The 26,125-nt window shown below is 61.2% G+C and overlaps 1 protein-coding gene across 4 annotated transcripts in view; it reads right to left on the reverse strand.

The window, feature by feature from the left end:
* Positions 1-153: 153 nt before the first annotated feature.
* BAIAP2 (BAR/IMD domain containing adaptor protein 2) overlaps positions 154-26,125 on the reverse strand; it is a 41,395-nt gene continuing 15,423 nt past the window's right edge. Inside the window, exons 4-15 of one of the 4 annotated variants that reach the window (XM_054293076.1) lie at positions 21,736-21,797; positions 21,482-21,553; positions 20,952-21,089; positions 10,488-10,640; positions 8,817-9,044; positions 7,758-7,959; positions 6,955-7,156; positions 6,806-6,874; positions 6,476-6,638; positions 6,168-6,266; positions 4,812-4,846; positions 154-688 (exon numbers count right to left, since the gene is read on the reverse strand). In XM_054293076.1, coding sequence (XP_054149051.1) covers positions 619-688; positions 4,812-4,846; positions 6,168-6,266; positions 6,476-6,638; positions 6,806-6,874; positions 6,955-7,156; positions 7,758-7,959; positions 8,817-9,044; positions 10,488-10,640; positions 20,952-21,089; positions 21,482-21,553; positions 21,736-21,797 — 1,493 coding nt within the window. In that variant the 3' untranslated portion in view covers positions 154-618. Of the gene's footprint in view, positions 689-3,168; positions 4,376-4,811; positions 4,847-6,167; positions 6,267-6,475; positions 6,639-6,805; positions 6,875-6,954; positions 7,157-7,757; positions 7,960-8,816; positions 9,045-10,487; positions 10,641-20,951; positions 21,090-21,481; positions 21,554-21,735; positions 21,798-26,125 lie in introns of those variants that run through there. The other 3 variants (XM_054293077.1, XM_054293074.1, XM_054293073.1) reach the window with 3 other exon arrangements.

A 26,125-nucleotide genomic window follows, 5' to 3' on the forward strand; every position in this document is an offset into this window, starting at 1 on the left:
CCCGGGGCATGGCGTGGGCACCGGGGTCTGGTGGGAGCCTGGGAGCTGCCTGTGCCACCCTCAGTGCCTTGGCTTGCCCGGGGTGTCCTGCCTGGCCTGGGACTGTCCCCATGTCCTGCCTGGCCTGGGGGGTGTCCCCATGTCCTGCCTGCCTGGCCTGGGAGTGTCCCAGTGTCCCGTCTGGCCTGGGGGTCCCTCTCATCTGGGCACGGGGACCGTGCCCTCTCTGCCTGGCTGCCCCCTGGAGCACTGTGAGCCAACCATGGAGAGTTGCTCTCCATCTGAGCCCCTTTCCCCACCCACAGCAAGCTGCTGCTGGGCCTGGGAGGCCCCCCAGCTCTGGGACACGCTGCCCTGACTCCGGGAAATGCCACCACACTCAGCACAGGCAGGGGACAGGTGACACGGCGGCGCTGTGACCCCCTGCCACCGAGGGAGTCTAGAGAAGAGAGAACTAGGGCACTAGCTTGAGCCTTTGGCTTTCAAAGCAGCAGGATTAATAAGTTCCGCCTAGGAATGGAGTCCTGGGAAGCTGGACATGCAGCAGCGAGGAGGAGGAGGATGAGGAAGATGAGGATGAGGAGGTGGCGGGTGCCACGCGGTGCCAGCGCTCCCGGATCAGCTGATGAGCGGGGCCGAGCGGTCGTTTGTCACCGTTGGCTTCAGCTGGACGTTGGCAAAGGGGTTCCTGTGGAGGAAGAGGAAGAGGAAGGAAGAGTTAACAGGGTGTGTGTGGAGGCCTGGAGAGCACAGGGCACCGGCACAGCGAGCGAGAGTGGCGAGAGCCCGGGACCAGCAGCGTTTGGGGAGGTTTAAACTGGAAAAGCTCTGCCTTGTGGAGCCCCCAGCCCAGCTGCCCCACTCCTGAGCTGCCCCCAAACTCTGCTCCTGTCCCAGCTAAGCCGTGGTGGGTCAGAGACGAGCCGAGCCCAGCTGCAGGGGGATGTTCTCCTACCTGGCTAGCCTACCAGCCTAAAGCAGGAGATGCCAGGGGTGCCAGGGCTGATGAAGCTGCTGCAGCCTCCTCCAGGGCTGGACTCCAGCAGTTCCCACAGGTGGAGCACTGTGGCATCACCCAGGCCTGGACAGGGGGTTATGGCTTCACTCCTGGCCAGGGCAGAGCTGGCAGCTGGCAGAGCCCTTGTGCTGCCTCTGGGGAAGTTAATGTCCAAGAGGAAGAGTGTGGGAGACTAAGGACAGCTGGATGAGCTTGTCAGAGTGCAGGGCCCAGCCTGGCTGACCTTGGGTTTCACCTACCTGGGGCGTCCCCAGCACCCTCCTGCTGCCATCGTCACCTGGCCAGGACAGGGTGCAAGATTCCCTTGGCACGGGGATCATCCTTACCCCTTCTCCAGGAGGTCCCCTCTGTCCTCTCCCTGCAGGAGTTCATTCCCAGGGGGTGTGGGCAGCTCTGGGGGTCCCTCTGGCTGCCTGGGGAGCCACCAAGCACCCCCTGCCCTCCCTGCAGCCCCTCTGTCTCGCGTGCCCACTGGCCCCAGCCCTCCCCAGGAGCCACACAATCCTCCTGTCCCCAGTGGGAGCAATGGCCACAGCCCCCCATGCCAGCTCCCACAGCTGGGCCTCAGCTGGTCACTCACTGTGGGGGCACAGCCCTGCTACCCCTGACGTGGGTTCAGGTAAAGTGCTGTGGTTACCATGTGCACCTGCACTGAGCAGCTTTGGGATGTCCCCAGAAGCTCTGGGATGTCCCCAGCAATCTCCCAGAGCAGAAGGAAGATGCTGGGACCTGCACCCCCTCTGGGACAGGGTCTCACTGTCAGCCCCAGGCCCCATCTCTGCCATCCCTCACCTCTCCACGTTCGCTTTTTCTTTCCTTAAAAGATAAATGACTTTTGCTTAAAAATAGGGTAATTAATTTCACACCTAATTAATGCAGCTGCTTAGATCACTTTCCCTCCCAAGATGCCAAAATAGATTCTCAGGACTGGAGGGAGAGGAAAAGTTGCTTTGATGAGTCACCCGGGGCTCATTTAACTCCTTCTGTACTGGCAGAGAAGAGCCACCGGGATGGAGCCCGCAGCTCCAGGGAAAGCAGCTCATGGATCAAAGAGAAACGGGCGAGGAGCTCTCCAGGCTCTGCAGCGCCAGCGAGGAGCAGGGTCTGGACTCCTGGGGAGGCTCCTGCATCCCATCCCCGGGGCCAGCACCACGAGGCTCCTGGGATGAATCTACAACAAAAAGAGCTGCTCAAAAAACCTGCGGTCAGTGCGGGCAGGGCCGGGCCGGCGCACACCTACAACCAAAGAGCCGGTTACGGGCAGAGGGGGCAGAGCGGCTCAGCATCCCGGCAAGCGCAGCCACGGCAGCGGGGCGAGCAGCACAGGCAGCCGGGGAGCCCCGGCGCTCGGGGACAAGCGGCGGCGACGCGGGCAGGGGACGGCGAGGCGCGAAGCAGAGCGGTGGCACCGTGCCCGCGCGGCCCCGCGGCCTCACCCGCTGCCCAGCGCACCCAGGGCTCGGCCCCGCGACACCGTCACTTACTAACGACGGGCAGGGCCACCTCAAAACCTGGCCACTTCAACATCGGGGCTGCAAGGGAAACAGAAGGCAGGTTGGAGCACGCCGGGACGCTCGATGGGAACACAAGGTCGTGGTTAAGGAGAGACTTAAGGCCACGAGCCGGCCCGAGAGCCCGCCGGCCACCCCGCACGCAGCGCCGGCAGGCAGAGGAAACAGGAGGAAAAAAGAAGAAAAAGGAGGAAAAGTGGTGTTTATTGAGTCGCTGGTGCTGTGAGGAGGGGAAGGAAGGGCACGGCCAGCCGGGAGCTGTGGGAGTGCAGCGGCCGGGCACGGCGGGGGCTGCGGAAGGGAGGGGGCGGCTTCCTTCCCCTTGTGCCGGCCACTGCTGCTTTCCCAGCGCTGGGAAAACACAGCCGGAGCCCGGGCATGCGGGAGCAGGGGCAGCATCACCCCTCGGATGCTCAGCGAGGAGCAGCAGGGGCAGCATCACTCCTCGGATGCTCAGCGAGGAGGAGCTGGTCCTAAAGCAGCTGTCGCTGCTCAGCGAAGCTGTTTAGTGCAGCGTCCCCGGGGACGGAGCAGGGAACAAAAACACGGCCTGGGAATGCCTGGGAATGCGCGGAGGGCGATGCAGGCAGTGAGGGCAGCACGCAGGCACGGCAGCCGAAAAAGACACCGAGGCCCAGCTCAATGCAATAAATAAAACTTTTATTCAAACAATAACTCAGTACAGGGCACAATTCTCTCTGGCTTTTAAAAAAAGGTTTTTCAGCACTTTACAATCTCCACACAGGCTTTGCTAGGCTGGGTTTGTGTTTTATGTGGTTTTTTTTTTTTTCCCCCTCTACAGTCAGTCATTCACTGTGAAATATCCTGGGTTAAAAATCCTTAGCAAAATTCGGACATCGATGCAGGAGGGGCTCAGAACAGTGTGCCCGGAGGCGAGGAGATAACCCAAAAACTGGTCCGGGGTGGGGGGGGGGGTCGGGGGTCTATTGCCAGCAATGTCCCAGTAAACAGGCAATGTCAGAGGTCTTAAAAATCACATCAGAAAAAAGCGTGAACAGCTTTGCAGTGGAGACGGCCACGGGCACTGGGAGGGCTACGGCCGGGCGAGTGCGGAGCGGGACCCCCAGGGTGGGCTGGGAGCCCCCCGGGCACTGCCGGGGCTGCCTCGCTCCAGCCTGGCTTTGGGCAGCCCCCGGAGCCCCAGCCTTAGCGTGAGGTAACAATACCTTGCTACAAAAAATATATATATATATATTTATAAAACAACCAGGAGTAACCCTTGGGGGGGTGCCCGCGGGCGGCGGGACCCCAGCCCAGAAGCAGCCCTTTGCCCGGGGCGGGAGCGCTGTGCCATCCGCTTCTCCCGAGGGACGGAAGCGGATCGGGCCCGGGGAAGGCGCGGGGACACTGCCCCCCCCCCCAGGAACGGCATCCCGGGCGCGGGCATCCCGGATGCTCAGTAACAGTACGGACACCAGAGGCCATGCATATGTGATCCAGTCTGGGAGTTTGGTCCAGGCTCGTGCGGGGCGGCCGGCGCGGCCCCTGGGGGGACAGTGCATCGCTAACATCACACGGGAGGACAAACACCGGGTCCCACTAAGTGACAACTGCGCCCGGGCTGCGAGCACAGACCTGGCGGCAGTTTCTGCTCCAAAAAGGCTTCAGAAACAAGGGCACTGTGAACACCGGGGAGGGGTGAGAAGCACCATGGTTTCCTTGAAGATCACAAGAGTTTCAAATCCAAAAGAAGTAGAGAAAGAGAAACGAAAGGGAAGGAAAAAAAAAGGGGGGGGAAAAAAGAAGCAGAAAGCTCTTCCAAGCAGCAAGGGGCCGCCGCGAGCCCAGGTGTCCTCACACCGTTGATACCAAACTGCCACTGCCGCTGCGGAACAAAGCACAGAGATGCCAGAGTGGCCGCGGGGCAGCACCGAGCTCGGGCACCGCGGGCAGGGCGGGACCCTGCACGGCCACGGGCTCCACCCGGCCCCGGGAGCCGGACGGGGCAGCTCCGAGGCTCAGGGGATGGATGGATGGATGGATGGATGGATGGATGGATGGATGGAGAAGGTGCCGGGGAAAGGCCCAGGAGCGCGGGCTCTCCCCTATCCAGGCGTGAGGTTGGGAGACGCGACTCTGGAGGAGCACAGCTTGGGGACACCAGGCTGGCCCTGGGACCTGCCCTCCCTGGGTCCCCCCATCTCACAGATGAGAGCCGGCCCCATCCCAGTCCCCGGGGAGCCCATGCAGGGACCCCTGTGGGGACACAGCCTGTAACACCAAGAGCTCGCAGGGAATGTGACAGCAAGGCGACATCTTACCTGTTGACGGACCTCGTCCCGTAGTCATCGAGACCCTGTGGGGAGGAGAGGAGGGAGCACAGTGAGGGATGTGTGGGCTGTTTGCTCAGGTGCCACCGGAGGCTCACACGGACAAACCAAAGTGCATCAGGACCCAGGGCCGAGAGCTGATGCATTTGGAGAGGAGAAGGAGGTATGGAGATGATTGGAGTGGGATTCAGACAGCAGGGAGTGAAGTTCCACCACTCCCTGTCGGATTTATCTGGCCAGACATGGAAAAGCGACTGCTGGGAGAGCCCTGCTCTGCTCTGCCCAGCCCCTGTGAGGAACAGAGCTCTGGCTGCTGCTGACACTGTTGGGAAGGGGCTGCACGACTGAGACACCAGTGAAATGTTCTGTGGAAAGAGGGGTTGCCTGTATTCACTCCCACCAGAAACCCACAGGGTTTTGGACCATTTTCTCCTTTAGCCGGTGCTGAGCAGGCTGTGCGGGGAGGGACTGAGGGGCAGCTGGGGATCAGAACATCCCTCCAGGAGATCCCTCCTTGAGCAAGGGCCTGCCCTGGGATACGACTGCAGCAGCTCTGCTCTCCATGACAAACGTGGAGAAAGCTCCAGGAAAGAGGGAGAGTCCCTGGCCTCTGAGCTGGCCATGCACCAGCAACCAGAGACCCACATTCCCACCTTCCCAGGAATGCTCCCAGTCCCAAAACACCAACCCCAGCAGCAAATCCTGCTGGAAAACCCCAGCAAAACAGCAAGAAGTGGGGCTGTGCTTCCAGCCCACTCCCTGCAGAGAAGAGCAGATCCCAGCTGACCTGCCCTGTGCTAGGGTTGGTTCTGACGGCCCTTCTCTCTCCCTCCTCATCCTCTCCCCTCTGCCAGCACGTGATGCCAGCGTGGCTCATCCCACTGTGCTCATTGTGGTGGGAGAGCTGCCCTACACCATCAGCTCCTGGCTTAAACCGATCCCATCTGCTGTGCATCCTCCCTGGCTTGTTATCCAAGAAGCCCTGGGCTTGCTTTGGGCACTCTGGAATCCTGTCCAGGGTCTGCCCCAGTGTCCCCACGGGACTGTCACCGGCTTGATGTGGCACATGCCAGAGAAAACACCTCCAGCTGCCTGTGAGCAGCCTGTTTCTGGTGGGAGACTCCATGGCGTCGGCAAGTGTTGTCCTTTGGGGGTTTACGGGGCCATTTTGTGCCACTGCCCCCCGTGCCTTGCCCGTTCCTCCCCATCCACGGGCTCCCTGCATCCCTTCAGCCCATGCAGAGGAGCTCGGCGGGGGCAGGTCCAGGCAAGGCACGCGGATCACCAGGCACAAAGCAGCCAAACTTCCATAAATCCCAAGGGAAACATTGCAAGCGTCGGACTTACAGCTGTCGACCTAGTGTAAGGCTTGTAGTGAGCGGAGGGTGCTTGGCAGAGGCCACTGGCATAGTCTTTAATTGCACACCCATAGGGCATTAGGTAGTCCTAAAACAACGAACAGAGGTTGGAGAGCTGCCCTGGCACCCCCAGGCATCCCGGGGCCGGGCACGCTCCCGCTCATCCCATCCCATCCCGAGGGACAGGGAGCTGAGACCCCCGGCCAGAGCAGCAGGGACAGTGCCCAGGGGTCTGTCCAGCATCCCCCAGTGCTCCAAAGCCCCCCAGAGTGGGAGAAGGTGGAGGGAGAGGCTCACCTGGGAGAAGGCGGGCACGGCCACGCTGTAGGGCCGCTGCTTGAAGGTGTTGCTGCCCTGTGCTGGGAAGGCCTGCGAGGCCATGCCATAGTCTGGCGGTGGGATGGAGATGTCATCCTTGTCCAGCAGGTTGCCAGTGCTGCTGCTCTTCCCTTGCTGCAGGCTGGGGGGCCCAGAGCAGAGGCGTCAGCTCCGTGCAGGGACCCCCAGGCCACCCATCCGCTCATGGCATCCACCCAGAGCCAGCGACCACCCCACCGTGCTGTTATTCCTAAGGAATTCCTAACTCCCACCCCAGGGACACCCTGTCACCCCACACAATGCTCCTACCTGGTGTGCACCCGCTCGCTGCCATCGTTGTCAAGGACCCGTGTGTAGGAGAAAGGAAACCAGCCCCTCCTGAAAGGCAAAGGGGGGATGAAGCCAAACCCAGGTGTGTCCCAGACGCAGCTGCTCCCCAGGCCGCCCAGCCCACTCACATTTTGGTTTTCTCGCTCTCTCCGTAGTGCCAGCCGTCGCGGGCCTCGGGCACCAGCAGGGTGATGAGGTCTCCCTCCTTGAAGCTCAGGAGGGTGCTGTTATCCCCGGCAGCGTGCGAGAAAATCGCCTGCACCCTCGTCCGGCCGTTCCTCTCGAGCCCGGCGGCCATGGAGCTGGAGCGTGGCAGGGTCTTGTTTTCAGCTGGGGGGACAGACACCAGTGGGTGCCCCGAGTCCTGCACCCCCTCATCCCCAGGCACAGGACAGGTCCCCAGCCCTCCTTGCTCCAGCCCAGGCTGTGGTTGTACTACAGCCCTCGGTGTCACTCACACCTTCCCCCTCACCCAGCAGGATCAGGCTCCCAGCATCACCCACCAGCCATGGCAAAGGGAGCAGCAGGCTCCCTGTGCCACATTCCACAAGGTTTTCCTTCTGGAAATCCTGTGAAACGCCAGGGCAGAGCCCAGCTCCAGCATCTCCTTTCCCTGTGCCACATTCCACGAGATTTTCCTTCTGGGAATCCTGTGAAACGCCAGGGCAGAGCCCAGCTCCAGCATCTCCTTTCCCTGTGCCACATTCCACAAAAATTCCTTCTGGAAATCCTGTGAAACCCCAGGGCAGAGCCCAGCTCCAGCATCTCCTAATGACATATCAGGAGGCACGAGCAGCACTTGACACCAAAGGGACGCTGTGGTCACTGTCCCCCACCAGCAGCACCCCCAAAACCATCCCCAAGCAGCCCCCTGTGGGCACTGGGTGCAGCAGGGGCAGCTCCAGGGCCCCTGGCGTGGCTGGGGCCTCACCTGAGGCGTAGCTGTTTTTCGGTGCCACGTTTTTGCGAACTGGGAGTGTATTGGAGTAAGAGTCACTCAGCTGCTTCTGAGGCTGGGGAGGAGATAAAGATTTGGGCTGTGCTGGCTTCATCTCAGACCAGTGGTTGTACCCGTCGCTGTCAGAGCCCGAGACTCCGTTCATCACCGGCAGGGCCTCCTGTGCCGACATGCGCTGCGAGACAGGAGGGGAGGGGGACACGGAGGCTTCATTAGGGCATCCTGCAGCTCCAGGAACATCCCACTGCAGCTCCAGGGACATCCCTGCAGCTCCAGGAACATCCCTGCAGCTCAGGGACATCCCTGCAGCTCCAGGAACATCCCACTGCAGCTTCAGAACATCCCTGCAGCTCTGGGAATATCCCACTGCAGCTCCAGGGCAATCCCAGAACATCCCTGCCATTCCCCAGTGGGACACAGCTCCAGGCACAGAGGCAAATCAGAGCTTTGTCCTGCTGGGTTTAGTCCCAGCCAAACCAAACTGCTCTGGGGGGAGCAGTGGGGTCTCCTCTGTGGTATCTTACTGCTCTGAGCTCCCTTAACCTGACAATTCCCTGCTGAGCTCTGTGCTCAGCTCGTGTCCTCACATCAGTGGGACACCCTCTTCTGAAGGGTCCTTCATCCCAAGGCTCATTCCAGACCTTTCTCCTCCAGTTATATTTGGGTACTTGGGTTCAGTCCCACAGCTTGGGGACCAGTCTGGACAGGCAGGTCCAGCTCCTGGGTTCCCCAAAGGTGCCTGGGAGCCCCTGCTCTGCCAGAGCTCAGTGGGATGGGGTGGGACAGGCAGGTCCAGCACCTGGGATCTCTGCTCTCCCAGAACTCATGACTCTGGTGGGATGGGGTGGGACAGGCTGCCCGTGCCCAGGCCAGGCTCCTCCCCACACCCCAGGATGGCCCAGAGCTGCCATCGCTGCCACCAGTGCCAGCCCATCCAAGGACAACTTGCCGAGGACAGCGGTGACACCGGCCCGGGCTCGTCCCTCCGCCTTTGCTCAAAGGGCAGGGCAGCTCCAGCACAGGGATACTTACTCCTACAAAAGGTGCCAGCTCCGGGGGGACAGGGAGAGGTTTGGCACCAGGGATGGGATCAGAGATGATGAGGTTGGACTTGGATGTGGACAGAGGGCTGGGCATGATGGTGCCATTGCTGCTGGCAGCCATCTGCTGCATCAGCTGGATGGCGCGCTCCGGGATCTTGTTGGGGTCCGAGCAGGACTGCTGCCACAGCGGCAGCTTCTGCGTCAGCATCTCCTTCCCCTGCAAGAGCAAACCAGGTGTGAGGGCACGGGGGTGCAGCTGCTGTGCCCCCCTCCCCTGGGCAGCACCACAGGCAGCCAGGGCTGAGCTGGGACTGATCAATGGCTCTGTGCATGGCACAGGGGAGGTAACACCCAGAGACACCCTGCTCCAGGCTCTGACGGCACCAGAGCCAGGCAGGAATCATGAAAAATGGCAATGAGGGAAGGGAAAGGTAAGCCAATCTCTGCCCATCAAGATATCCTGTGTGCAGCATCTCCAGGCTGCAGGGAGCTGGGCCCCACGTGGAGCAGAGAAATAAATAAAATAAATAAAACCAGGCTGAAAGCCTGGCAGGGCACAGCCCGTGCTCCAGGCTGTCCCCACGTCCCCAGGGATGAGCTGCTTCCTTGGGGGGCTCAGCCCCAGCAGCCTGCAGGCCCCTGTGCTGCATCCAGCCCCACTGCTCCCTGCCTGCAGCACCATGCTCCAAGGGGCAAACACATGGAGCCAAGCTTGTCCTTATCCACCCAGAATGTACCAGCACAGCCCCCTGTGTGACCCAGAGGGGGAACATGTCCCAGCCCCCTCAAGGGCACTCCCAAGGGTGACCCGATGTCTCTGCTCTGCCTCACCTGGAGACACAATGTGGCTCTGCATATCAAAATCCCCCTCTAAATCCAATTTCAAAGTCGCTGCATATTTCCCCAACACCAGCCAGCAGGTCCAGCCTCATGACCCTGTGGAGCACCCTGCAGGAGCCAGGGGCAGCAGCAGGATGGAGTTTTGAGCAGGACACACACCACGCTCTGGACAAGCCACCAGCAAAGTCCCCCCTGCAAAATCAGCCTGTGGGTGCTGCTGCAGCAGGGTTTGGTTGGTTCCTGCTGACCACCAGCCCTGGGGGGGCTTTTCCTGCACTCTGCCCGCCAATCCAAGCGTGGATCCGCGCTGTGGATGTGCCAGGACAGAGCTGACTAATGCCAGCTCCCTCTCCCGCTCCAGTGCCAAGCGTGGTGGTGACAGATGGCTGCTGTGAGCCACGCAGGGCGGCGCTGGGGAACAACCAGAAGGGAGCACGAGGCTGCGGGAGCAGCACCAGATCCTGGGGGGATCCTGTGCACACCCATGCAGCTGCTGCAGCTCCCCAGGCGGGCAGGGGCAGCTCCAGCCCTGCTGCAGGGGGCAGCCTGGGCAGCAGGGATGTGGGGTCACCATGGGCAAGAGGGATTTGGGGAGGATCTTCCCTGGAGTCACCTGCTGGTCACCACCCCCTCGGTTCCTGAGTATTTCCCTGTGTGTGTGTCTGTGCGTCTGTCCCTGTGTGTCTGTCCCTGTGTGTGTGTGGGGCTGCACCAGCTGTGGTTTTTGGGATCTCAGGCTGTTCTATGGGGTACAGCTCGAGCTGAGAGTACCCACCCCGTGCCAGGGCAGCCAGGCAGGCTCAGGGGGTGCCACACTCACCTTGGCATGGTAGGTGATGGCGCTCTTGGCCACCGCACACTGCTTCTCCACCAGGAAGCAGAAGCGTCGCCTCTCCTCCGTCAGAGCTGTCTTGTAGCCATCAGACACGTAGTTCTCCAGCTCCCCTTGCTTGTTGCTGATGGCCTCGATGTACTGCAGGAGAGAGAGAGGAGGGAAGGGGCTGCAGGCAGTGCCACGGGGCAGGAGGTGCTGCAGAGAGGGGCGGGAGGGGCCCTGGCATGGGACAGGGACAGACACAGGGACAGGGACAGGCACAGGGACACACACACACACAGGGACAGGCACAGGGACACACACACAGACACACACAGGGACAGGGACAGACACAGGGACACACACACACACAGGGACAGCCACAGGGACACACACACACAGAGGGACAGGCACAGGGACACACACACACACACAGGGACAGGGACAGACACAGGGACACACACACACAGAGGGACAGACACAGGGACACACACACACACAGGGACAGGCACAGGGACACACACACACACACAGGGACAGGGACAGACACAGGGACACACACACACACAGGGACAGGCACAGGGACACACACACAGACACACACAGGGACAGGGACAGCCACAGGGACACACACACACAGGGACAGGCACAGGGACACACACACACAGAGGGACAGGCACAGGGACACACACACACACAGGGACAGGCACAGGGACACACACACACACACAGGGACAGGGACAGACACAGGGACACACACACACACAGGGACACACACAGGGACACACACACAGACACACACAGGGACAGGGACAGCCACAGGGACACACACACACAGGGACAGGCACAGGGAGAGGGACAGACACAGGGACACACACACACACAGGGACAGGCACAGGGACACACACACACACACAGGGACAGGGACAGACACAGGGACACACACACACACAGGGACACACACAGGGACACACACACAGACACACACAGGGACAGGGACAGCCACAGGGACACACACGTGTGCCTGCACACCCCCCAGCCCCTTACTCACGGCACCCCCACGCGGAGCTGACTCAGCCGTGGGTGCCCGGCACGAGCTGTACCCGCAGCCCCCGCTCAGCGCCGGGCACGGGGGCGCTGCCAGGGCTGCCCTGGCACCCGGCAGGGGCTGCCACAGCCCCCGGCTCAGCCTGGCACAAACCAGGGCAGGTCCTGGCCTGCTATGGCAGCTATGGCATCGCCCGAGATGTGCTGGGTCCCTGCCTGCTGCTGAGGATGGCACAAGGACCCTGGCACACACAGGGATGGCACAGGGACCCTGCCAAACACAGGGGTGGCACAGGGACCCTGCCACACACAGGGGTGCCAAGGGAACCCTGCCACACACAGGGATGGCACGTTGACCCTGCCACACACAGGGGTGCAGGGGATGGCACGGGGACCCTGCCACACACAGGGCCACCAGTGCCTGTGAACCTGCCAGCAGTGCCTTCAGCCTGCATTTACCACAGGGACACAGCGGTGCTGCTGGGCAGTGCCCCACGCTGGCACAGGACGCCCTGGTGCCACCCCTGGGCTGGCAGACACGGTGGCCCTGCCAGGCTGGCACAGCTGGAGGCTCCTCTGCTGCCTCCTGCTCTCCCGATGTGATGGTGCCAGGCCGGCTGTGCCACGCTGGGCTCCGCCAGCACCACACCTGGCACGGCAGCAGCAGCACACAGGGGAACCGCCAGCTGCCTTGCCCTGTGTGATGGAAAGGTGGCACAGGGCACTCCAGGGGCAGCACCAGCCTCACTGAACACACGAGGTGCCCCCAGCTCCCTGACCTGGCCACTCTGCCCTCCCTCCATCCCTGTGGATGCTCCCAGCTGCCACCTGCCAGGGGAGAGCTCTGAGAGCAGCACCTGGTGCCCATCACTGTCACACACTGTGACACCTCCCTGCCACCACCCCTGCCCTGGGACAGTGGCACCGCGACACGTGAAAGCCACAACACCCCCAGCCCGGGCAGGGCTGGACCTGCTGCAGGCAGCCCAAGCTTCTCTGAGCTGGGAATTAAACTGGAAATTCAGGGCCCAGAGCAGCTCTGCTGCCACTTCACGGCTATCAGTTATTTTTAGCGTGCTACAATATTTATTAAGAGATGCACAAAATGGAGCAAACCAACAAAAGCAGCAAGATTCGGTGACATGCCAGACTTCAAAGGGGGATTATTCTGGGGCTGGACCTGCTCGTGGCTCCCAGCCTGCTCTGAGCACCCCTGAGAGCAAAACCCGGTGCAGGGCTCGTGCCAGGGCCAGCAGCTTTTGGGTCTCCCCACACTGCACCAACCCGGCCGAGGGAAAGAGCACCAGTGAGAAATGGATTAAAAACCCGCTTTGCAACCAACAACCCCCTTTCACAGAGAATTTTTCCCTCCAAAATGAGGAAATCCAGGGCGAACGCCCGTGGCCATGAGGAGGAATGAGCGGAGGGAGCTGAGCACACACTGGGCACACACAGGGGGAAGGGATGGAGGGCTGGGCATCACCCCAAAGCAGAGGCACGGGGCATGGCACTGGGAATGCCAGGCTCTGCCAGCACAGAGGCACAGGAGGAGGCAGCAGCAGCCTGGGCACACAGAGGAGGAGGAGGAGGAGGAGGAGGCGCTGGGGAAGGCTCCTGCAGCAGCGGGCTCAGGACGGCAGCAGCCGCCTCCTCCCGGGTATTATTAGCCTGGAACAGCACAGGGACAGAGCCCAGAGCAGCAGCCTGGCACTGGTGATGGGAGCTGGGGAGTGCCAGCCCCGGTGCCAGCCCGCAGAGCCCCCAGCCCCAGTGCCAGCCCCAGTGCCAGCCCGCAGAGCCCCCAGCCCCAGTGCCAGTCCCGGTGCCAGCCTGCAGAGCCCCCAGCCCCAGTGCCAGCCCCAGTGCCAGCCCGCAGAGCCCCCAGCCCCAGTGCCAGTCCCGGTGCCAGCCGCAGAGCCCCCAGCCCCAGTGCCAGCCCCGGTGCCAGCCGCAGAGCCCCCAGCCCCAGTGCCAGCCCGCAGAGCCCCCAGCCCCAGTGCCAGTCCCGGTGCCAGCCGCAGAGCCCCCAGCCCCTCCAGCTCAGCCCTGCTGTGCCTGGGACTGACCAAGCCCTGCTGCCCCCACTCACCCACACCATGGGCAGCCCCACAAGAGGTTCTGCCCCAGGGGAAGGGCAGGAGAGCTCCCCGTCCTGCACAGCCCCATTTCTGGGAGGAAAGCACAGCCCTGACAGCACCCGAAATGGCAGGAGCGCACACAGACCCTGATCGCCGTTAATTAATTAATTTAATTTTCCCCCACCATCCTGCCTAATTTACTAACTGGGCCAGCAAGGAGGAGAAGGTGAGGAGTGAGGAGAGCTCGGCTGCAGCTCATTTGGCTCAGGCTCCCTGCAGGACCCCCGTGCCTGGGCCAGGCTCCAGCCCAGACACCACACACAGAACAGGGAGGGACAAACCCTGATCCTGGCAGCGTGAGGGCTCCAGCAGCACTGAAACCCACAGGCCCCAGCCTTATTTCCACCCCAGGCTGGTTCTGCAGGGCTGCTGCTGACTGCTGAGCCTGTCTCAGCCCGTCGGAACACGCCGCTCCGCAGAGCCCACGCTCCAAACCGGGTGCTCAGAGCTTTATATACCTCATGGAAATGTGCTCTGTGCCATTGATTTACCCACAGCCTGGTTTTACACGCTGTTCCAGCACAAAATGGCGAGCCACGCTCCCTGCTCACGGGGTGCTTTCAGTTTGGGTTCGCTCAGAGTGACAGTGGGATTGCAGATAACGCCCAGGAAGGCAGATTTAAATCAAAATCCTGTTAAATGTGCCAGATGCACGGGGGGAAGAGTAACACACAAAGCACAGCGTGAGATCTCAGGGCTGCGCTCCAAGGAGAGGCTCTGCCTGGCCCAGGAGTGAGGCTTCACTGCAGCCAGGTGCCCACAGGACCCCAGGGCAGGACGGAGACCTGTTCTCATCTCCATTCCCCAGAAATGGGGAAATCTCAGCCACCCCTCGCTGAACCACAGCCAAACACAGCCTGGCATAGCATCCCTGATCCCTGAAAGGGCTGGGGGAAGGGGCTTCCCCGCCAGGCTCAGCAGCTTCTCCACTGACAAGCACAAAGCACTGCAAACTGAGACCTTGACTGATTGAGGTTGTCAGCTCCAAACTCAAACACGTTAAGGATCATCTAAATAAAATCCCCGGTTTGAAGGAGGAGAGAGAAACCCCGCTTGCGATGCGAGCAGGGCTGGTGGCTGTGCCCAAAGCCAGAGCGCACCCCAGAGCCACCCAGGAGCTCTGAAAACCTTTTCTGGGTTTCTAGGTTGGAGAGGCCTCAAATAACTCCCCCGTGCCGCGGCCCCCCTCCCGCAAACACTTCCAATGCAGCGGGAGCCGCTGACCTAATTAGCAGTGTCAGCACGTGGGGCACAGCCCTGGGCACTGGGAGCCTGCCAGGACGTGCCACGGGGCCAGGCTGGCACAGCCAGGGCTCCTGGGCACCCCTGGCACAGAGGGGCTCAGCCAGGGACCCCCATGGTGGGCACAGGAGCGGGGATGGAGCCACAGAGGGCAGTGACAGTGCCAAAGCCATCCCTGCCATAGTGGGCAGTGACTGTCCCAAAGCCATCCTGCCATAGTGGGCAGTGACTGTCCCAAAGCCATCCTGCCATGGAGGGCAGCGCCAAAGCCACCCTGCCATGGTGAGCAGTGGCAAAGCCAAACCCATTCCTGCCATGGAAGGCAGTGCCAGTGCCACCCTGCACAGAAAGGCAGGGAGGGCACAGAAAGGCAGGGAGGGCACACAAAAAGGCAGAGAGGGCACAGAGCCCTGCCAGGGAGGACACTCAGCCCTGCCACCTCCCCAAGGCCAGCACGGTGACAGCTCAGTGATGGAGATCAAGGAGCAGTGAGAAATGCTGAGCCCTGAGCTGCAGGAGCTGCAGGAGCACACAGTGCTGTCAGTGCAGGTGCAGCAGCTCCAGCCCAGCCTGGCTGGGAATTGAGTTCAGAGCTCCCATCCCAGCCAGGAACGTGCAGACACGGGGAACACGAGCCAAGGGCTGAGCTCCACACAGAAACCATCACTCCACACCACTCCTGGTGTGTTGGGCACCCACCAGGCTGAGCCAAGCACCAGCCCCAGGACAGGAGGGGACCCTGAGCAGGCAGGAGCTGCCCTGGGGTCACCAGCACAGCCCAGCCCTGAATTTTGGGGCCAGAAAGCCAAGGGGAGCACATGGCAGGCACGATTCCACCCTGCATCAGGAGGGGCTGTGCCCACTGCAGCTCCCATGCCAAGGAAGGGCTGGGCAGGAGCAGTGAGAAAAGAGAAAGGAAAGGTCAGGGAAGGGAGAGGGCGGTGCTGGATCGATGCAGCAGCCTGAAATACCTGGGAGGAGCAAACACAGAGAGAAGGGAGGGTTTGCTTAGGCAGCCACGGGGGAGAAGAGCTAGAAATGGGATAGGGTAAAATAGAAGTTGGGTTGATGAGCAGGGGAAGGGCATCTGAGCAGGCAAAGCTGCTGAAACCCCAGCACACACAGAGGCAAAGTGAGGGATCCTTTTCCTCATTCCCAAAATGAGGAAAACTCACAAATTCCGCAGAGCTTTTCCCCATTCCCAAACTGCTGCTTGTGGGGCAGCTGGCAGGGCCTGGAGCAGCCTCGGGGGTGGCACTGTCCCCTCCTGCAGCCCCCCAGCCCCGTGTGCCACCAGGCAGGCTGGGTGTGTGTCCAGCCAGGGACGGCAGTGCTGGATCCCACTCTGGGGCTCTCCCAGCCTCTTCCACTGCCAGGAACGAGAGCAGAGCTGGGGATGAGCCCTGAGCCAGCCTCTCCCGCGCTGTGGCACATAAAACAACAGCCCCACAGCAGGGAACGGCCACACACAGCCCAAACACATCTCCCTGCCTTCTGTGGGGTACTGACCCTGCAGGAGCCCCCAAAACCACAGCAGAGCCTGCAGGTTTCCCAGGAAGCCCTGATGTGCTCCCCACCACTGAGGGCAGCCCTGATGTGCTCCCCAACATTGAGGGGAGCCCCTGATGTGCTCCCCAACATTGAGGGGAGCCCCTGATGTGCTCCCCATCACTGAGGGCAGCCCTGATGTGCTCCCCAACATTGAGGGCAGCCCTGATGTGCTCCCCACCACTGAGGGCAGCCCTGATGTGCTCCCCACCACTGAGGGCAGCCCTGATGTGCTCCCCAACATTGAGGGCAGCCCTGATGTGCTCCCCACCACTGAGGGCAGCCCTGATGTGCTCCCCACCACTGAGGGCAGCCCTGATGTGCTCCCCAACATTGAGGGCAGCCCTGATGTGCTCCCCACCACTGAGGGCAGCCCTGATGTGCTCCCCATCACTGAGGGCAGCCCTGATGTGCTCCCCACCACCGAGGGCAGCCCTGATGTGCTCCCCAACATTGAGGGCAGCCCTGATGTGCTCCCCAACATTGAGGGGAGCCCTGATGTGCTCCCCACCAGCCTCCCCTGCTCAGCTCCATGGGATCAGAGCTGGCCAGGGCTGCTGATGGATATCCAGGGTGATGGCAAAGGCAGAGCAGGGAGCCAGGGGAGGGAGGCAGCCCCAGAGCTGGGCACGCCAGGCTGCCCCCTCCCCTGGGCAGGGCTGTCTGCCCTGGTTTGTCACATCTGCAGCAGCCCCAGCCCCGCACACACGGGCTGTTACATAAAACCCTGAGAGCAGAGCAGCAGGGGAACGCTGGCTCCATCAGCCTCACCTTTTCTTACCCAAACCCTCCCCCAGTGCAGGGACAGCCTGAGCAGCAGCTCAGTCTGCTCAGATCTGGTGCCAAGGGCTCATGGCACAGCCCTGAGCTGCACAGAACATCCCCTGGCTCCAGGGGCAGCCACAGCTCCTCTGGCACCCTCTGCCAGGGCCTCACCCTGACAGGAATGGGAATTTCTGCCAATATCCCATCCAGCCCTGCCCTCTGGACAGCCATTCCCATGTCCTGTCACTCCAGGCCTTGTCCTAGAGTCCCTGTCTTGGAGCCTCCTTAGATACTGGAAGGGGCTCGGCTCTTCTCTTCTCTTCTCTTCTCTTCTCTTTTCTCTTCTCTTCTCTTTTCTCTTCTCTTTTCTCTTCTCTTCTCTTCTCTTCTCTTCTCTTCTCTTCTCTTCTCTTCTCTTTTCTCTTCTCTGTTCTCCCTCAGCCTCAATCCCAGCCAAACCTGGTCAGGGTCCCCTGGAGCTGCTGAGCTCGGAGTCCTTCCCCATTTGACTTTCACACCAACCTCATAACCTGGTTTGTGCAGACTCTGCCATTCCCAGCTGCCTGACCTACACCTAAAATTATTTCTCCTGATGGGAATACCCAAATGAGGTTTCAATGACAAAAGCTGATAAAACCCCACAGGTTATTCGGCACAGTGGTGTTTAATGTTTAAAACACTCCCATCTGGAGCAGGGCTGGGTGAAGGCAGGGGCTGAGCTCGGCCCCAGTGCCCACCCAGGGTCACCCAGTGCCACCCGGGCCAGGCAGAGCCTTTCAGGACAAACAGCCAGCCCCAGCTCTGCTGTTGAAGCTGAATTACAGCCAGTTTAGCCTCAGCCCCACACAGAAATCCAATTGCTCACAGTGCTAATATGATTTGATAAATACTTTGAACCAACATAACTTCATTGCTGAGCTGCTGATTCAATCCAGGTCCCAAACCCATCATGACCTTGATTTCATGGCCTGATCACAACCAGCCCTTAATGAAATTACAGCACTTGAGCTTCCTTGGCCATTGTTGAATCTTAATATTGTCCTCATTCCTCTTCATCAGAGCTGTGAAGTGAGTGGGGTTGGCTTGTTCTGGTTTTCAGCAGGGTCAAGCCCCATCTCAGTCACTCAGTGAGGAAGATGAGGCACGTGAGGCTCCCAGTCCTCACTCCTGGTGTGGAACAGCAGCTCAGGGCTGATTCCCAAGGAATAAAAGCCTGGTTTAATGTGACACTGAGCAGGAATAACCCTCAATCCCAGCACTGCTGCTGCCCTGGGAGCTGGGACAGCTCCTGCAGCCCTCGGAGCCGGCTCTGAGCTGCTCAGTGAGCCTGGGCTGCAGACCAGGGCTGCAACACTCATTGGGAAAACTCCCCAAAAGCAGCAGGAGACAGGGCCAGGTGATGTGGGACGTGCAGAGCAGCCTGGACCAGCCCTGTGTGGGCAATGAGGGGATGGTGCAGCTCAGGAGCAGCCTCCTGCAAGAACCTGTGAGCATCTCACCCCCTCCAGCCCTGCTCCAAAGCCTCTGCTCCCCGTGTGCAGCCCCTGCTGGACCCCAGGGTTTATTTCTGTTTATAAAGGGGAGCAGCTGAATGGGGCAGGTGAGATGGAACAGCTGAATGGGGCAGGTGAGATGGAACAGCTGAATGGGGCAGGTGAGATGGAGCAGGTGAGATGGAACAGATGAATGGGACAGGTGAGATGGAGCAGGTGAGGATGGAACAGCTGAATGGGACAGGTGAGATGGAGCAGGTGAGGATGGAGCAGCTGAATGGGGCAGGTGAGGATGGAGCAGCTGAGTGGGGCAGGTGAGGATGGAACAGCTGAGTGGGACAGGTGAGATGGAGCAGCTGAGTGGGACAGGTGAGATGGAGCAGGTGAGGATGGAGCAGCTGAATGGGGCAGGTGAGGATGGAGCAGCTGAGTGGGACAGGTGAGATGGAGCAGGTGAGGATGGAGCAGCTGAATGGGGCAGGTGAGGATGGAGCAGCTGAGTGGGACAGGTGAGATGGAGCAGGTGAGGATGGAGCAGCTGAGTGGGACAGGTGAGGATGGAACAGCTGAGTGGGACAGGTGAGATGGAGCAGGTGAGATGTCTGTGCTCCTGCTCTGGGCTCTCTGATCCATCCAGCAGGGTGGGAGCACAGCCCAGGGCTGTTCCCTCAGCCAAAAGCGGGGCCAGGGTGGCCCCAGAGCTGCTCTGACTCTGGCACACATTACATAAAGCCCGGGGTCCCTGCAGGACAGCCCTGGCACTGTCACCACGTGTCCCCTCTCCCCGGCAGGTGGTGACAGGCTGTGGTCACTCCACAGGTGGTGCAGAGGCAGAGAGGAGCCAGCCCTGCTTCCTGCAGCATTAAACATGAATGGAGATGATGACAGAGCACCAGACTCCTGGCTGGCAGCTGCTCCAGCAGCTTCACAGCACCAGCCTCCAGAAGAGCAAGATGTGACTGCTGCCTCCAAGGAGGTGACACTTCCCTCAGCAGCAGCTTCTCCCACGAGGAGAAGGAACCAGGGCATGGGGAGACTGCAGCAGCCCTGGCTGGTGGGGCTGGGCTCCCCTGGCACAGCATCAGCACCCCAAACCCATCAGCACCCCAAACCCATCAGCACAGCATCAGCACCCCAAACCCATCAGCACCCCAAACCATCCCCAGGGGCTGCAGCAGCCCCCAGGACACCACCAGGGCTTGGGAAGGGGCCACAGGGGTGGCTTGGGGCCAGCTCAATACACCTGGCAATGAACCAGTTTGTGCCACTCCCCCAGCACAAACATCACTCTGCCAGAGACTAAATGCCACCAAATGCCCCCAAATTCACCCCCAGGAGCACCCCCAGCGTCCAGGTGCCCCTCAGCAGACCCAGATCTCTGACATGTGAGGAACAGCCGCTGGTGCCAACATCACACACGCCCTGCCCTGGGCACAGGGCCAAACCATTCCTGGCTGCAGGAATTCACCTTCCCTGTCCCAGCACCCCTGGTGCCACCGTGGTTCTGTGCCAGCCTGGGCACCCTGGGGCATCAGGAACCCCTGGGGATCCCAGGATGGGGCCGAGCCCACAGGGAGGAGGGCACAGCGGGCACGGCACAGGGCACAAACGCCTATTCTGGATCCCACGAGTGGCACAGCCCCTGGGCACTGCCAGGAGGTGCCCGGGGTGCCCCTCAGTGAGAGCCAAGCCTGGCTCCCCCTCCGTGGGAGCTGTGCCACCCCCCGTGCCCACCCCCAGCACACATCACACTGCTCTGATTCACCACTGCCACCCCCGCAGGAGGGGGCACGGGCACAGAAAACGCACAGGAAAACACCAGAAACCACCAAAACCACCAGAAAACAACAAAACCCACCCTCCTGGGCACCATGGAGCGGGCACAGCAGGAATTGATGCTCCTGGGGCCATTCCTGGGGTGACAGCAGTGGCACAGGAGGCTGCAGCAGGGGCGGGCAGCTCCAGCCCCACTGTGCCCTGTGCCCATGGGAACAGCCTGTGCCAGGGCTGGCTGCCACCCCCTGCCACCCACACCGTCCCCAGGGCTTTGGCACAGCCCCACCAGCCCCAGGGGTGTCCCCCAGTGTCCCCAACCCTGCCTGCAGCTCCTTGTCCCTCTGGTGTCCCCCAGGTGTCCCCAGCCCTACCTGCAGTTCTCATTGTCCCTCTGGTGTCCCCAGGTGCCCCCAGCCGTACCTGATGTCCCCAGGTGTCCCCAGGTGTGTCCCCAGCCGTACCTGCAGCTCCTTGTCCGAGTATTTCTGGGGGTTCTTGCTGCCCTGGCTCTTCTTGCGCAGCTTCTTCAGCTCAGCCTGGCACTTGTCCAGCGAGTCCCCCTTGCTCCTCTGCTCCGTCTGGTACTTCTTCAGGGCAGCCTGGAACCACAGGGGACACCTCTGAGCCCTGCCAGAGCCAGGGGGGACAGGGACAGAGCCCCAGAGCCCAGGGGACACTGTCCTGGGTGTGTGACAGCAGTGACACCCAGCTGTGAGCAGGGGGACCCCCACAACCATGGGGACACAGGGGACACTGTCCTGGGTGTGGGGACACCAGTGACACCCAGATCTGGGACAGGGGCACCCCCAAAGCCCAGGGGACACACAGGGGACACACAGGGGACACTGTCCTGGGCGTGGTGCCGCCCAGCTGTGGGCAGCGACAGGAGCTGTGGCTCGCCGTGCCACAGGAAGCAGTGCCAGGGCAGCCCCAGGGCAGTGCCAGACTGACGGACACACAGACTGACAGACACACGGACACACAGACTCACACTCAGGTACCGGGAGTCCAGCTCCACCTTCTGCTCCAGCTGCGTCAGGAGCTCGTTGTGGAAGGACTTGAGCTGCAGGAGAGAGGAAACGCACAGGGGTTGCTTGGGGGGCACTGGGGGCACTGGGACAGGGCACAAAGAGGATGCCCAAGCACCGCAGAGCCTCTGGAGCTCAGCAAAGCCGTGCCGGAGGGGCTGGTGGCATCTGGACAAGGCATTTCCCAGTGCCCTGGCACGCCAGGCTGGGCACTCACCATCTCCTCCAGCTGGTTCTGGATCTGCCTGTGCACCTCGGCCATCTGGAACAGCACGTCCCCTGCAAGACAGCACAGGGAGGGCTTGGGGCACCGAGCACAGGGGCACCCAGGGCTGGGGCAGCAGCCAGGAGGGCTCCCAGACACACCTGGGGGTACCCCTGTGCCCACCTGGGGAGCTGCAATGAGCTCACCTGGGACACTGGGACAGACTGACAAACCTTGGGAGGCAGGGGGGAACCAGGAGCAGGACCCCAAATGCAGGGGCAGCCCTTGCCCCCCTGCCCAGCACAGGGACAGGCACAGCCCTGGCACTCAGAGCAGGGCACAGGGCACCGGGCTAAGATCCCCCCTGCACCCACGGGATCCCAGCTCTGTTCTCCAGCCGGGCACTCCCAGCTCTGTCCTGCACCCATGGGATCCCAGCTCTGTTCTCCAGCCGGGCACTCCCAGCTCTGTCCTGCACCCACGGGATCCCAGCTCTGTCCTGCACCCATGGGATCCCAGCTCTGTTCTCCAGCCGGGCACTCCCAGCTCTGTCCTGCACCCATGGGATCCCAGCTCTGTTCTCCAGCCGGGCACTCCCAGCTCTGCCCTGCACCCATGGGATCCCAGCTCTGTTCTCCAGCCGGGCACTCCCAGCTCTGCCCTGCACCCACGGGATCCCAGCTCTGTCCTGCACCCATGGGATCCCAGTTCTGCCCTGCACCCACGGGATCCCAGCTCTGTCCTGCACCCATGGGATCCCAGCTCTGCCCTGCACCCACGGGATCCCAGCTCTGTCCTGCACCCACGGGATCCCAGCTCTGTCCTGCACCCATGGGATCCCAGCTCTGTTCTCCAGCCGGGCACTCCCAGCTCTGTCCTGCACCCATGGGATCCCAGCTCTGTCCTGCACCCACGGGATCCCAGCTCTGTCCTGCACCCATGGGATCCCAGCTCTGTCCTGCACCCACGGGATCCCAGCTCTGTCCTGCACCCATGGGATCCCAGCTCTGTCCTGCACCCACGGGATCCCAGCTCTGTTCTCCAGCCGGGCACTCCCAGCTCTGCCCTGCACCCACGGGATCCCAGCTCTGCCCTGCACCCACGGGATCCCAGCTCTGTTCTCCAGCCGGGCACTCCCAGCTCTGTTCTGTCACTTCCTCTCATTTTCCTGGTTTTCCCCGCGCTGCAGCCCACGCCCAGCGCTGTTCCTGCAGGAAGGGCTGTGTCCTGCCTCGGCAGCAGCCCAGGCACACTCAGAGCATCCCCCAGGAGCAGAGCCAGCACCAGGAGCGCTGTGTGTGGGTCAGAGGGACAGCCCAGCTCTGTCAGCTCCTCTCAGGGCTGCCTCTGTCAGCTTTTCCTCCCAGCAGGGCAGGCTGCAGCTTCCCAGGAGGCTCCCGGCCCCTGTGGGGCTGTTTGTACATGAAGGCAGCATCTCCCTGGGGTGAGGAGTGAGGGGGAGCCTCCTCCAGCACAGCAGGGCCAGCCCCAGCCTGTCCCCAATGCCCCGCAGTGTCCCTGGGCACATGGGCCATGTCCCAGCTGAGTGTCAGCACCGCCAGGAACAACCTCCCTGTGCCCTCCTGCCTGCAGCAATCCCCGCTCTGCACCACGCTCTGCGTCCCAAACCCTTCTGCAAACACTGAAATCCCATCCTGGGCAGGCTCTGCCCCCTCTGCTGCAGTGCCAGGCCCGGCTGTGCCACTGCCTGTGCCAGGGCCGCTGTCCCCTGTGCCCCCTGAGCTGCAGCAGTGCCCAGGGTGCGCCACCAACAAAGGGAGGGGTGCCCAGGGTGCCCCACAAAAGGAACTGCACGCTGCGAGCTGCTTCACAAAACCCTACAGAGCAGGGGAGACTGAACATCTCACCCCAAACCCAGAGCTGCAGGGATGAACTAAAACTGTGACTGAGCAGCAGGATTTGAACTAAACACAGTGCGAATTCCCACACAGCACCTCTGCCACCCCATAACTGCACAAAACCTTACAGACCATGGCAGACTGAACATCTCACCCCAAACCCTGTGACTAAGGGACACCAGGGCAGCTGGGAAGCCTCAAAGAGCCCAAAATCCAACCTTGGACAGGAGCCTGTGGCACTGTGCCAGGCTGAAATTGTGGGGGAGCACCCCAGGGTGGCAGGGCTGGGCTTGGGGCTGTGTCCCAGCCCTGGCAGCAGCAGAGCCACCCACGGCAGGGCCGTTCCCATCAGGGATTTGGGGATTAACCCCTGAACTGCCCTGGGTGCAGGACAGAGCCAGAACTCACATCCTGCAGGGGGGGAACCCAGGGAACCACTCAGGGCACACAGAGAGCCCGGCATGGGGAGGAGTGTCACACACATCTTTTCATTAAAAACCTTTCTTTACGATTTTTCCTTCTGAGAAGCCTCAGAAACAAAACGTAAACAATGGTTATTTGCTACTTTAGAACGCAACAAGTAGATCTGTGATTGGCCTCGTGTAAATGTTTAAAATTAATGGCCAATCACGGCAGAGCTGGCTTTCTCTCTGTCTGAGCCACAGACCTTTGTTGGTTTCTTCTTTTTTATTCTTAGCTTAGCCTTCTGAGGAGAAGTATGTCTATTTTTTGAGTGTAGTTTTAATGCAATATATATCTCAGAACAATAAATCAAGCCTTCTGAAGCATGGAGTCAGACCCTCAGACCCCTGTGAGCACGGCCACAGAGGAGGAGCTGCGCTCAGGCTGACTCACGGTATCACCCTGGAGAGGAAGCACAGCACTGCCGAGGGCCCTGCCCTTCCACACCCACCCACGGCGGGCAAACAGGTTGTTCCACATCCCTGCTGGCACCAGGACAGGCAGCTTTGCCCCTGCACAGGGTGCAGCAGTGGCAGCCCAGCTCCCCATGGTTTGCTCTGCAGCCCTCAGAGACCCAGGGTTATTTTCTGACCCCCCTGTAAAACAGGATGTGGGCCATTTGTAATGGAAACACCAAGGATGCATTAATCACGGAGTAAACTGCTCAGAGACAGAAGGCGGGCAGAGCTGGCTGTCCTGCAAGGGTGGCAGGAGATGGTGCCCAGTGCCAGGGGAACATCTCCCACCAGCAGCAGCAGCACCATGGGGACCCCAGGATCAGGGCCAGGACTTGGGCACGTCCCCCAAACACCAGCCAGCACTGACCCTGCTCACACAGCACCTCAGTGCTGAGGATCTGATGCAGCCAAATTTAAAGCAAAACCCAGCACAGGCGGGGGTGGCACCTGGGGCACGGGGTAAAGGTGGCCTTGGTGACCCTGAGGGCTTTTCCAGCCTGAGCAATCCCTCTGGGAACCCCTGCAGGGTGTTTTAGTGACCCTGAGGGCTCTTCCAGCCCGAGCAATCCCTCTGAGAGCTCCTGCAGGGTGTTTGTGTTCCCCCAGAGCAGCACAGCGTGCCCCAGGCTCAGAGCAGCCCCTTCCAGCCCAGGCCAGGCCCTGAGCTGCAGGATCTGTGTGCAGGGGGAAGGAGACGGCGCGGGGAAACCATCAGCGTGGGGGAACAGTTAGTGTGGGGAAACCATCGGCTTGGGGGAACCATGAGTGTGAGGGAACAACATTCAGCTTGGGGGAACCATCAGCGTGGGGGAACAACCAGCTTGGGGAGACAATGAGAGTTGGGGAACCATCGGCTTGGGGAAACAACAATCAGCTTGGGGGAACAACCAGCTTGGGGAACCGTCAGCATGGGGAAACAATCAGTGTGGGGGAACCATCAGCTTGGGGGAACAACAATCAGTTTGGGGACACAACCAGCGTGAGGAAACCATGAGTGTGGGGGAACAACAATCAGCTTGGGGGAACGAACCATCAGCTTGGGGGAACAGTCAGTGTGGGGGAACCATCGGCTTGGGGAAACAGTCAGTGTGGGGGAACCATCAACGTGGGGGAACAACAATCAGCTTGGGGACACATTCAACGTGTGGGAACAATGAGCTCGGGGAAACAACAATCAGCTTGGGGGAACCAAACAATCAGCTTCTCCTGTGCAGCTGACTCATCCCTTTCCTCCCCACCAGGGTTTCACTTCTGCCAGCCCCAGCACCGGGCCATGTGTTGATAACTCACCAGCCCCGCCTGGCACTGCCCGGGGCGATTTTCCTTTGTTTATAACACACCAGGTAAAGGGAGCAGCAGCACAGCTTCCCAAGGCAGCCTGGCTGGGGCTCCCAGCTCATGGTAACTGGTCCCCATTCCCCATCGGGCTGGGCAGTGGCCACGGAGCCTTCCAGCAGGGAGACAGCACTGGGTGCACCCCTGGGATGTTGTGTGCCCCCCACAGCCCCCCTGGATGGGGCCAGGGCTGGGGCTGTGCCAGGATGCACAGCCCAGTGAGTGCCCAGGAGTGTACTGGTGGCACTGGTTAATTCAGAGCTGTACTGGTGGCACTGGTTAATTCAA

Source organism: Melozone crissalis, unplaced genomic scaffold (genome assembly GCF_028551555.1).
Source record: "Melozone crissalis strain CALT ecotype California unplaced genomic scaffold, PUWL_Pcris_2 ptg000129l_1, whole genome shotgun sequence".
NCBI classification, from domain to species: domain Eukaryota; kingdom Metazoa; phylum Chordata; class Aves; order Passeriformes; family Passerellidae; genus Melozone; species Melozone crissalis.